Raw genomic sequence first — 13,650 nt, forward strand, 5'->3', positions numbered from 1 at the left:
GGTTCTTTCTAAAAAGGGTGCAGCAACACCTCATGAGTGGCCAGATCCAACTGCCCAGTTTCTTATCTAGGTGAATTACTCAATTGGGAGTTTACCAGAAACTGCAAGTCCTGCCTCAGGGAAACAGAAATTGAGGCCTTGTTGAGACTTAATGTTAGCTGCAGCTTTTCATGGCATCAGTTTTGCCCTCACAATAGTAGAGTGGTTTAGGTACTTGTGCATGTAGCTGGGCTGGTTTGTTCTCTGGCACCACGTGGTTTCCTGAGTATCACTGGATGCCCAGCCTCTGAGTCCTGAACACTGCCTAGGTAGCCCAGATAATTCTGGCACTTCAGGGCATGATGGGTCTCATTCTCCTAAAGAGCTTTGAATATAATCTCAGGGCTAGGATGAAAGAGACGTTACTGGGGCCTGCTCGAGGCAATCGACGAATAACAGGATGATGAAATGAAATGAAATGAGGGCACGAACAGCATTGCATCCGTGGGCACCCATGGCCCCTCCCATAGAAATGCCAGCCAGGGATTGCTAGAAGAGGCAGACCTCTGGGCACTGCCTGGAAGATCCCCCCCGCCCAGCCCCCAAACTAAAAGGAAAAAATGTTTAATTTGAAATTTGTTGAACAAAATACATTCTTTTTCTATTTTGTAGCCTTTTATAGTTATTCCCTTCATAGTTATATATAGGGTTTTGGGTCACATTTGGTGATGCTCAGGGCTTACTTCTAGCTCTGCTCAGGAATCACTCCTGGTGGTGCTCAGGGGCCCTATTAGGTGCCGGGGATCAAACCCGGGCCCACCGCATGTGAGGCTGTTGCCCTTGCTACTGTCCTAGATCCCTGGCCCTCCAGTGTGATTTTTCTCCTGGGGAGATGCCTCAGTGGGTTCTAGAAAATTCTTACCTCTTGGTGACTCTACTCAGTTTCCAGTGTTACATGACCCCACACAGCACTGGGAGCAACCCCTGAGCACAGAGCAATGCTATAATAAAAGGTCAAGACAAGTTAAAGTTATAAACTGAAGTGGCATTATTTTAATGACAAAATGTTCTAAGTTGAATTTCCTATTGTCCTAGTATACTTATTAATAGTTTGCCTTTTGCTCTAGAAACTGTCTTGGTTATATAATCTTACTGTTGTAAGACTCAGTAGAAAATGTCAGAGTATAGGAAACAACAGGAAAAGTGTGAATCAAAAGCATCCAGAAAGGAGATGGGAAAATTGCTATTTAGAATTTCACAATATTGTACATTTCTATCATTTTTATTTTCACAGTATTATAAATGTTTCTTGTAATGACATGTATTTAGTTCTTTATTGTTGAGGGATAGTTCAATGTCAAATCTTTTTGCTTTAAACCACACAGAATTAAAAGTAAATCCTAAATTGATAATAATACTTATATGATTCTATATTGTATATCAGTATTTAATAATAAATTTAAACTCATTCAAATTTTCATTTTAACTCATCCCATTTTCTTATCACCCTTATCTGATATGTACATATATTTCCCTTTTTGTTACATATTTTCATTATTCAGGGTTGGTATCGAACTTGGCCTTGAGCCCGAGATTTGTGTTGTAAGTACCATGAGCCATATCCCTCGTCCCAGTTGATGCCAGAGGCAGGGTCTAGGCAGAGCCTCCCGTGATCCCATTTCTCCTGTGAAAATGCTACTCAGATATGTGTCTGTTTCTCTGTGTTTAGATATTTCGTTGATGTAACTTTCTTTCATCAACGGATAGGCTTTAGCTTTATTTATTTCTATTTTATCCTACTCAAAAAATAAGTGTTTAGAATTTTAAATATTAAATGTAATCTTTCCCCAAAATATCCCTTAGCAAGGGACAGAGAGATAGTCCTGTGGGTGGGGTGCTTGTGTTACCTGTGGCTTACCTAGGCTCAATACTCAGCACCCCAAATGATCCCCCAAAGCCCTGCCAGGTGTGATCTGTGGGTACAGTGAAGTCAGCCCTAAGCACAACCGAATATCACCCCAAAACCCCCAAAATGGTCTCCTACCCAAATCTGTTTTTCTTCTCCCGCAGAGAGAATTAAAATAGATATCATGTCACCTTTAATTTTAACTCCGAACTCCTGATCTATAGTTACATCTTCCTGTTACATGATTGGTGCTTCCAGCTCATGCTATTTTAAAGTTTATTATTATTTTTTAATTCATGTATTATTATTTGGGGGAACATGGGGGCCCTCCTAGCACTCACATCCAGCCTGGCCAGCAGCCCAGTGCCAGGGCATGTGGATGTGATACTGCGGAGGTTCAGCCAGTGCTGGGGTGCCCAGACACTCCAGAGCCACATCTGGCAATTCTCAGGGGTCCAGGGCTGCACTGGTTGGTACTTGGGTTACCCTGTGGAGCCAGGAATTGAACTGGGATTGCCCCAGGCCAGGCTTGGCTGTAACCCTGTACAGTGTTCTCTAGCCTACTGTTTATTTTTTAAAGACTCTTTCAGTTGTCAAGTACAAAAACAATAACAGATATTTTTAAAAGACTGAGATGTCAAAGATTGGAAGCAGCTTTGGGATTGAATGATGTTGTTGTGGAGTCACTCTCCTTTTTGGGAGATGAATTCATTCTCATACGGGCTCTCTTGGCCATACCATGATGAGAGTTAATGTTCTATAAGAAAAACAGGTCGCTTCCTCCTCTTCCTCCTAGAATGTTAAAGGTAAGGTAAAGGTAAAGGCCCTCCCATTGATCGTCGATTTGCTCGAGCGGGCCCAGTAACATCTCCATTGGAGACTTTGTTGTTACTGTGTCTGGCATATCGAATACTCTCGGTAGCTTGCCGGGCTCTCCGAGAGGGGCGGAGGAATCGAACTCGGGTCGGCCATGTTGGCCGCTTGTAAGGCGAACACCCTACTGCTATGCTATCACTCCAGCCCTAGAATGTTAGCTCCCTCAAAAGACTTGGGTTATATTGGATCCAACTTGGTTCCTTGGGTTCAGTGGTAGATGATCTATATTCTCATTATTGAGTGGTTGGGTAATGACTCAGGAGAACTGGGTTCAACCCCTGGCACCAACAACAACCCTTAGAAAAAAGGAGAAAGAGAAATATATTTACTCTCCCTAAAATTTCTGTAATTTCCAACCACTTGAGACATCATGATCTCATCCCAGTAATGTAAACTTTGTATGTGCATTTGCATATTTGTCATTATTACTAGATCTCTAACTTTAAACTCAGTTTTAGCAAGTCTTGTCAAATATATTTTATATCATAAATTTATTGTTCTGGCCACATCTACTTCCAATGGCTTCATTCGGCTTTGATCATTTTACACCCAGATAACTATGTTACTAATACCAATCAGGTCTTTTCTTCTGCGGGGTCCAATAGTGGCATAGTTCAGTGACTTCCCATTGCCTGCAGCATATACATTTATCTCTGGGCATAGTTCATAAAACTCTTTATGAGCAAAAGACCCCTAATTACTCCTGCCATTTTCCATTTATCACCTTTCTTATACATTTTTCTCCAACTATATTAAATTCCTGGCAGGTTAAAAAAATTCTCTCAAGCTACTTATTATTCTCTCTGCCATGCTGTTTGTTATCTCTGCTTGAAATGATACCCCCTACTTCTTAGCCTGGATAAATTTTATTGATCCAGTTTATTGATCTTGACTTTGTCTTGCATTGTTCCCTGCAGCTTCTCCATGACTCCACCATGCTCCTCCCAGAGGACTGTGGGAGGATTCTAGCCTTTGTGGTTTTTTTTTTTTTCGTTCAACTGCATGAGTTTTATTTGCATTAGGGTAATTTTTCTTATTAATTTCTGTATCCTCTGCATTTTCTACTGTAGTAGTTCTTTAAGTGATATTAGGTAAATGAATACATGAATGAGTGAAAGTGAAGCATTTTGGGGATCTATTATTATTTGTTACATATGAAAATTTAACTGCATTTAATCATCAAAGACAGACCTAAAATATACCCTAAAGATCTTGACTAAATCCCTCCAGGAAGAGTTAACTAAGATGAGCACAAACTTGTAAGTATACTTCTAATACTTAAGCATATTTTCTGCACTTTTAAAAAACATTTTCTTTCTTCTTTTTAAAAACTGCATCAGATCATTGGTTTGAAATCATGGGTAAGATATTTTTTATTTTAATTATTTTCATAGAAAATCTCTAGGAAGCTTATATAATTACTGAATGCTGGTATAGAATTAGATATAACACATAACACTTAGCTGTAGTACCTTACTACGTGAAAGTTCAGTCCTCTGCACTGCATCATGCTTCCCCAAGGATTAGTGGGGTAGCCCTTGAGTCAAAGCACCAGGAGTAACACCTGAGCACTGCTTTGAAGACACCCCTAAAATTGGGGATGCACTGTCTGGTGAGAATTTGTTTGTTTGATACTGATACTGCCGAGGGCTCACTCTGAGGGTCTTGGGGATCCTATCTGGTGCTGGAAATGGAACTGGGGTGGGTTGCCTGCAAGGCAAGAGTCTTACTCCTGTTTTAGCTCTTCTCCCGGCTGTAGATAATTACAAAACTTTTATAGTCAATCAGTTGTGCTCTTCAAAGCCTAAAAGAAAAACTCTAACTGACTCGTCTTTAAGAAGCTATTTCTATTTAATGAAATTTTGTATTTTTTTTATTTGAACTAGAGTCGAGTATGTCCATTCCTTATAGACCCTTCTTCTCAAGCTACAGAATGGTTGAAGGCACATTTGAAAGACTCTCGTCTTGAAGTGGTTAACCAGCAGGTGTGTGTTACTCATCATTTAGATACCAACTAGTAATGGCATCCTCTGAGTCTGGGGTCAGAAAAAGAGCTTCAGAGCTGAGTCATAGGCCTTATCTTCTCTGAGACCTGGTGAAAGAAATGCAGCTATTCTGCCTTCAGTTTGCTAATTCTTTAAAAAAAAAAAGGGGGGGGTGGATTAAAAAATGTCTGATTCTTTCTGTTACAGGTTTTTTCCTAAGTAAGCCCTGCAGATTTAATCATGAACAAAGTAGTCTACAGCTTGCACCACATAGCTGGTCCCTCAAAATTCTTGTTTGCTTATAGAATTTTCTTCAGATACTTTTCACGAAATCACCAGACCAAGAAATGTTTGTAGAATACATCTTACACATTTTTTTTCTTCCATTGTAGTTTGATTTTTTAAAAAAAGATAGTTAGCAGAGTAAATCCACTATCCTGACAACTGTTTTGATTTTTAAATTTCATTTTGGAAATGTTGCTCTTGCATCCTGTACCCATGAAATAGGTTCAGCCACAGGCTCACATACTGTGAGGGGTGTTCGTGCGGTCCTGCTTCCCACACTGTGCAGTGCCACCCTGGAAAAGGCTCCAGATAGGTTGGAGACATCCTAAAGCTTTGCAAGTTTTAACTTTAAGATTTTGGGAAGTTGACAATTAAAATATAGATAACAACAAAATGTTTCAATAGTTTTGTTAAATGCCACCTTAAAGATGTAATAAATAACAGAAATAGAGAAAGGAAACAGATTGTCAGTTTCTATATTACAGGAAGAGGATTGTAACCAAAATACAAGAAACATGCATTTAAACTTATTACTTTTTGGGGGGATCCTACTTAGTTACCCCTGTCTCTGCGCTCAGGGATCACTTCTTGCAGTGCTCATATGGGATGCTGGGGATTGAACCTGGGTCAGCTGTGTGCGAGACAAGCTCCCTATCTGCCCTGTTATGTCTCCATCCTAAGAGCTTTTTAATGACCCCAAGTGGAACATAGAGCAGTGAAGTCCACTCTTGAAGTCTGGATTCTCTTCACCCATTAGGGGTGTTGGCTTCCTGCTATTTCTAGGACACCCACACCTCTTTACTTGGGTATTTCTGCAAGGTTTTGTTTTAATTAAAAAAAAATTTTTTTTGAATCACAATGATATCCACTGTTTCAGAGTTGTTCATGACTGGATTTGTCATATAATGTTCTAACACCCATCCCTTCACCAGTATACTTTTTCCACCACCAGTGGTCCCAGTTTCCCTCCTGCACCACACCTCCCACTTGCCACTATGGCGGCACTTCTCTGTTCTCTCTCTCTCTCTCTCTCTCTCTCTCTCTCTCTCTCTCTCACTCTCTCTCTCTCTCTCTCTCTCTTTCTCTCTTCCATCCCTCCTCCCCACCTTTGGGGCCTTATGGTTTGCAGTTCGGATAATGAAAGGTTATATCCCTTTACCTACTTTCAACACTCAGTTCCTATCCAAAATAGTTGTGTTTTTTTTTTAAATTTTTATTAGTGAAACACCATGAGGTACAGTTGTAGACTTACAAATTTTTGTGCTTGGGTTTCAGTCACACAATGACTGAGTGCCTATCCCTCCACCAGTGCCCATTCTCCACCACCGATCCCAATATCCCTCCCACCCACCCCCATCCCCCCATCCCACCCTGCCTCTGTGGCAGGACATTCCCTTTTGTTCTTTCTCTCCTTTTGGGTGCTGTGGTTTACAAAAGAGGCATTGAGTGGCAATCATGTTCGGTCTAGAGTCTACTTTCAGTATGCATCTCCCATCCTGGGAGGATCCTCCCAACACCCATTATTTGGTGCTCCCTTCTCTATCTGAGCTGCCTTTTCCCCTAGCATCTGCGGCTGGCCTCTAAGCCATGGAGTAAAACTCCTGGTACTTATCTCTTGTTTTTTTGTTTGTTTGTTTTAAAACTGGAAGATGAGTGGGGGCATAGCTCAAGGACTGGAGATATGCTTTGCTTGTGGGAAGCCTGAGGTTGATAGCAGGGTCGCATGTTCCCTGAGCAGTGCCAGCAGAGACCCTTGAGCATGGCTAGCAAATAAATTACCGGCCCCTCCACCCACCCCACCCCAACCCCCACTCGAAGACAGAACACCCTGGGGCACCACATACTCCTCTGAGGGCCACTGGGTGTGTGCCCACCCCAGGGGTACCTAGAGAAAGAACTCTGTTCACACCAAGTAGGTCATGAGGCCCTAATCATGTTTGATGTCAAGTGTAGCCAAATGTGTATTCATTAATGGGAAAATAATACTGCATATAGAATTTGAAAATCTGTGCCTGAATCAGTTTGCAATTCTAAAAGAAAACATGGGTTTTTATTCATGTAGAAATCCTTAGTTTCTCCTACATATTTAAACTATATATCTGATATGTTGATCTAGAGTCATTAACATAAAAAGCACTTCTATTGTTTTTTTCCTAATGTGTGGAAATGGCGATGCCTGTCTCCGCCTGGCAGGACAGCAACTTCATCACGACTCTGGAGCTGGCCGTGCGCTTTGGGAAGACACTCATCATACAGGAGGCAGACGGGGTGGAGCCTGCACTTTATCCCTTGCTCAGACGAGATCTGGTTGCTCAAGGTAAATATTTGCAGTAATTCATCAGTTTGCGAACTAAATTTGGACATTTTTGTCTTGCCACTGAATCTAAAGGAATAGAACTTAAGGGATTGGATGATAGTGATGTCATCAGTCAAATTTTAGCAAGTAAACAGATTCTGAAAGTGCCTTTCTAGGAGGCTTTGTGAGTGGGTACGGAGGGGGGAGGGAGAAAGGGATGGTCCCTGAACTGCTCTCAGGCAAAAAATTTTCTTGGAAAATGCAAAAGAGTCATATATAGTGTCCTCGTGGCTCAAATTTATTTCAGGAAAAGAAAACGAAGTAGAGTAGAACACAGAGAAAGGAGTAAGAAATTCCTAGTCAGGAAAAATAGGCGTATGCTCTCCAGGATCCTTTCCAGTTGTCATGAGGATGCACTTGATCCCACTGTTGTGATGACACATTGGAATTGCTGTTTGCAAGGGCAGCTTCTGAGACTCAGTGCCCAGCTTCTTTATCAGGCTGACTAGGACGCACATTCTGCTCAGTGGGCAGCAAAACTTCAGAGTATGCAGAAGAACACAGGTGTTCAGAATAATCTGCTTTGTTTTTCCACATAGTTAAGGCACAGTGAGCCGCTCCTGTCTGTTCTGGAATAATGAGAACCCTCTCAAGATCTAGGTGCTGGCAATGGGTCAGCCCTGGATGGAGATTTTTCAGGACAGAAGCTTTAAAACTGTTAGCAGTGTTAAGTCTTTGACACACATACCTGACTCAGACTTTGCAGTCAGAAAGTAAGGCCACCAAACTGACGAAAACACTATACATGTACATAGAGGCATCCATTACTTTATATGGATATGTGAACACACTGAAATTATTGAATTGCTAACAGTTAAAAGTGTAAACAGAAAGTTGGGCTTATTGGGGCAAAGAAGGAAAACAGCAAAGCTTCCATTCGTCACCCAGTATTCCACAAATAGGTATGATTGACCCAGAATTGGTTGGTATAAAAGTAGGTAAGAGTAGGACCTTTGCTTTTGTACCTTAGAGAATCTTTCAGAGTCAGTCTCTAGTCTAGGCTGTCTGGGTATGGCTTGATTTTGTTTTGAGCTAACTCAGATCGTTTGAGCTTATGCTGTGCTGCCTCAGGGAAACAGAAATGGGAATTGGAAAAGAACTGTTAGGGCCATTGGGGTTTGATTCCCTCCTGTCCATATTCTGGCCCTTCAGGGCTTGTTAAATCCAAATTTTCATGAGCTCTGAGCAGTCCTCAATGACTAAGAGGTTCTGATAGTTTTGTTAACATTTATTTGTGAGACTATATATAAAAGCTCAACATGCATAGGACACCCCTGCATGACTAATACATTGCTAGAAGATAATCAGTATTGCTTTGGGTGAGAAACTGGCTCACTAATTTTGACTCTGGATTCTCTAAGGTCAGCTTGCCTCAGGGTGGCCCTTTGTGAGGGGTACCCATTGTTAGGTCAGGAGACCCTGCCAGTAGTCCACAGGTGGCTATGCCGTGGCTGGGTTTGCTATTTGTCTATTTAAGTTCTATTCATCTTCAGTTAATTGGACTTGAATGATCTCTGTGGTAGTTCACTTGGTACTTAGTAGATTTATCTAACTCATGATTTTTCTGAAGAGTTTTTACCTGTAAAGTTACATTTATACAAAAAACTGATGTGGGGCTTCTTTTAAAAGAATATAAAGAAGAAATCATTCATAAAAGTCACTTGAACCTTCATACCACATTTCAGCTATGATATTATTTTTTCAGTTATTATGTCATAATCTATGGAAATTACTTTCTGGTCTAAATTTCTAATGATGGGTCTCATTCTCCTAACACTGAAAGAGCCTTGAATATGGCAATTTAAAAAAAAAAATCTCAGGGCTACGACGAAGGAGATGTTACTGGGGCCTGCTCAGGCAATCGAGGAACAACAGGTCTAAATTTCATACATAGTAACATTCAAACAAGTTTCCCAAAATCTAGACATATGAAATTGTATGTGCTTATATGGGGTGTGAAAATGTACAAAGATATTCTTTTCATTCTTAAAATGATGCCTCCCTGACTTCCTTTCTTCCCTTGGCGGTGCTCAGGGCTAATTCCTTCCCCTACACTCAGGGGTCACTTAGGTAGGGCTCCAGGGACCATGGGTGGCAGCCACATACAAGGCAAGTGCCCTACCCACTCACTTCTCTCTCCAGCCTGGTAGAAATGTAAAATTGTAAACTGTGAAATGTTGAAAATAGCTTTAAAACACTATAAAATGTTGTCAGATATCTGTAGATTTTACATCTGATCTTGTCCTATACCTATGGCTCTTACTAGAAACAAAATTCAAATAAATTCTCCCCAAACATGATGCATCCCCAGAAACCAAGGTGGCCGCTATGGAAGTTGAGGCTCTCCTGTCTCCAGGTGGTGGAGCACAGTGCTGGGTCTTGGTCCCTGCTCTGCGTGGTCCCTATGCCCAAACAGCCCCAGTCACTGCCATGCCCTTCCGCTGCCTACAGGTCTCCCGAGTCCTGAGGCTCATCAGCATTCTATCATCATCATCAATAACTTTAGGACTTTTCAAAACTTTCCTTGGAATGAGCAAAAGGCCAACCCTGTACTTGCAACTTAGTTCCTTAAAGTACAATAGAGAGTCTGTGTCCAGGAGGAAAACAGTGATCAGACGAACTTCACGGTAGGTCAGTGCCAATGGCATCACCAGAGGGGATCGGTTGGTTTTAAACTTTTACTGAAAACATATATGTCGACAGATGAGCACACACATGTAAATCTCGTGATTGTTTTTACTGTGTGCTAGATAAGGTATAGACCTTAGCACTCCAGAAGCCTCTTTCTTGGCCATTTTCACAAACAACAACACAACCACATTTCTTTTTTTTTTTTCTTTTTTGGGTCACACCCAGTGATGCACAGGGATTACTCCTGGCTCATGCACTCAGAACTATTACTCGTGATGGTGCTCGGGGGACCATATGGGATGCTGGGAATCAAACCCGGGTCAGCCACATGCAGGGCAAACACCCTACCTATTGCTATCGCTCCAGCCCCAGAAACAACCAGATTTCTTACTGAGAGCACCATAGAGCATTCCTTGCACTCCCTGACTCTCTAAACACATTTTAACTAATTTTAAATTAGAACTAGAGAATTCATTCATCATTGGGAGTTTATATTTTTGCCATCGGTATTCAACCATTTTAAAAAACTGGAATTTGAGATGTAGTGTGAAAGCCATACTGGATATAAATATTCCTTTGATGCTTCAGTATCGTAAGAATATCTTAATATTATTTATTTAATATTTGATAACTCCCACACATGCTAGTTAATCTTGCATTCTGGTTAACAGGAGCTTACGCAGTCTGACTGTTGCTGTCTTTTGGAGTCTTGAAAAGATATATCAGCTGCTTAGTACTCAAATTTAGTATGTTTTAAATGCATATTGAAAATGCAGATTATTCAGGTCAGCTAATTGTGTTATTTTTCAAAAACTAGGACCACGTTTTGTGGTACAAATAGGTGACAAAATTATTGACTACAATGAAGAATTCCGCCTGTTTATGTCAACGAGAAATCCAAACCCTTTTATTCCACCGGATGCAGCTTCCATCGTTACTGAGGTTAATTTTACTACAACTAGAGGTGGATTACGAGGACAGGTATCCATGAACCATCATACCTTTTCTTAGAAATCTTTTGTAGCTTTGTGTAGTCATTAAATATTTTTGAGTGATAAACTATTTCATTAAACAGATTAGCATTTAAATGTATGATTTTGAAAATATACTCACAAATTAAGAGTTAACTTTTTGTTTTGAATTTGTATTTTATTTATACGTTTGTAACCTAATAGCAACTTGCTGCATTTTTAGTTTAACTTTGATTTTTATACTCTAATTCTATCATCTGTAGTAGAATTATAGAGTTTGAAGTAAGACATTAAGATCAGCTTTCCTCTTTTAATTATAAAAGTTGTGCTTAAATATGAACATTTCAGACCATTGACCTGTTTGATTTGTTGCAGGCCTTTGATTATTAATCCAGCATTGTTTTCTGTCTGAAACATGGTTTTATGGTTTTTTAAAAATATATATTTTATTTAATCACCATGAGACAACCAGTCACAAAGTTGTTCATGATTGGGTTTCAGTCAAACAGTGTTGCCACCACCAGTGTCTCCTATCCATGTACAGCTCACCATTTCTTATTACTGCTTTAGTTTTAAAACAAAGTTTCACATTCATCTTTATATGCTTATTATTCATCTATGCCCCCATTCATTTGTTTTCCTCCCTAAGTATACTTTAAAAAGTCTGTGGGCTTTTTGAATATTACTATCTTTGCTAACCTAGTAATAGTAAATTTTTTGTTTTCTGATTTTGCGGTTTATAGCTGCAATTTTCATTTTACTGTAAATTTAAAAATATTTCTTTACCATATTATTTGGTTTACTGTGTATCATTTTGTGAACAGTACCTATTGACCTAAGCATACTTGACACAAAAAAAGCAAAGTTAAAATTACTAAAAAAAAATTGGCAGAATTGACTAAAAAAATTTTTTATCAAAAATTTACACAGTAATTGCTAAATTGTTTAGGTCTTTATAAAAAACTAAGTCATTTAAACAATAGACTCTGACACATATTTCATAACATGCCCTTGTCAAATTCCCTATTTTAAAGTTTAAAAAGTAATTTTTCATAGCTTTCTTGAATTCAATTCAGACTCCATACAATTCACCCATTTAAAATGTGCAATTGAATGGCAATTGGTAGTGGGATTACTAGATTCAGTGATAACCATTTTCACATTTCAAGGAATAAAGATTCCTAAAGTGGCTGCACTATTTTGCCAATGAGAAGGTTCCACTCTCTCCACTTGACCTTTTGTCTTTGAATTGTTGCCCTTCTATTGTAACTTTCTCACTGTGATTTTGAGGATTCGGGTGATAGAGCTATTTGTTCTTCCGGCTGTGGGGCCCCACCCAGTAATGCTCAGCACTTACTGTGGGCTCTGAGCTCAGGGACCATTTCTGGCTGTGGAGCATGGCAACGGGCACTGGAGCAAATAACATCCGACCTTGCAAAGCAGCCCAGAAGGGAGGCCCCGAAGAAGGAAGGATCTGGGCAGAGTTGGCAAGAACAGGGTGTCAGCACCAGGTGTCCGGCCTTGAGCCTCACTCAACCTTCTAGTCACATGAGTCCAAGGCACAGAAACTGTCACGTATGCTTAGCATGTCATCCTAACCTCATTATCTAGCCTTAATTGGGATTGGACTGGGGCAAAGCAGAGAAGAAAAAGTGGTAGGCCCATAGTGCTAAACTTTATGTGATTGGACTTTCCTGTAAACCAAGATCATCTATAAAATGTGCTTGTATTTGGCAATAAAGTGAACAGCCACTGGCTGCTCCATTTGGCAGTTTAACTTTTCATTTTGCTTATTTTCATCAAAAAAATATTCCATGACGGAAGCGGTCATGGAAGCCCTAGCCAATCAGGGCGTACAAACTCAATACATCAGGATCCTTCGTGAGCTCTATTGCGGATTCACTACCAAGATCTCACCATTCTACAAAGAAGTAATCATCCATGTCAAGAGAGGGGTTCGGCAGGGTGATACCATTTCACCAAAACTCTTCAGTGCCACCCTCGAGAACATCATGCGACGACTGGAATGGGAAAGAATGGGAGTGAAGATAGATGGTCGGCTACTACACCACCTCTGCTTTGCTGATGACATCGTTCTAATAACACCAAACATCAGCCAAGCGGCACAAATGCTGAACGACTTTGACCGTGAATGTGGATAGGTCGGACTACAGCTGAATCTTACGAAGACAATGTTTATGAGAAACAGCCTTGTTCCTGACGCTCCATTCGCTCTCAACGGAACCACCATCTCCGAATACAACAGTTATATATACCTAGGTCGAGAAATCAACATGATGAATGACCTGGCACCTGAGTTGCGCAGGAGGAAGAGAGCGGCTTGGAATGCCTTCAAGAATGTTGAAGAAATAACTAAAAGGACAAAGAAACTCCAGCTACGAGCACATCTCTTTGATTCCACTGTTCTTCCTGCATTAACATATGCCTCAGAGACCTGGACCCTACGAAAACAGGATGAGAACGCTATTCGGGTCTCTCAAAGAGGAATCGAAAGAGCTATGCTTGGAATATCATGATTCACTCAAATGAGAGATAGAATCTGGAGTTCTGATCTTCGTCAACGCTCAAGAATCAGGGACGCTGTCTCATTTGCCAAGACATCAAAAATCAGATGGACTGGACACGTAGTGAGGTTTACAG

General features: G+C 40.5%; 1 protein-coding gene across 1 annotated transcript in view; it reads left to right on the plus strand.

The window, feature by feature from the left end:
- DYNC2H1 (dynein cytoplasmic 2 heavy chain 1) overlaps positions 1-13,650 on the plus strand; it is a 157,184-nt gene that overhangs the window by 90,166 nt on the left and 53,368 nt on the right. Inside the window, exons 64-67 of the mRNA XM_056114949.1 lie at positions 4,102-4,122; positions 4,648-4,746; positions 7,225-7,348; positions 10,836-10,999. Coding sequence (XP_055970924.1) covers positions 4,102-4,122; positions 4,648-4,746; positions 7,225-7,348; positions 10,836-10,999 — 408 coding nt within the window. The remainder of the gene's footprint in view (positions 1-4,101; positions 4,123-4,647; positions 4,747-7,224; positions 7,349-10,835; positions 11,000-13,650) is intronic.

The sequence above is a fragment of the Sorex fumeus genome, unplaced genomic scaffold (genome assembly GCF_029834395.1).
Source record: "Sorex fumeus unplaced genomic scaffold, SorFum_2.1 ptg000028l, whole genome shotgun sequence".
Taxonomy (NCBI): Eukaryota; Metazoa; Chordata; class Mammalia; order Eulipotyphla; family Soricidae; genus Sorex; species Sorex fumeus.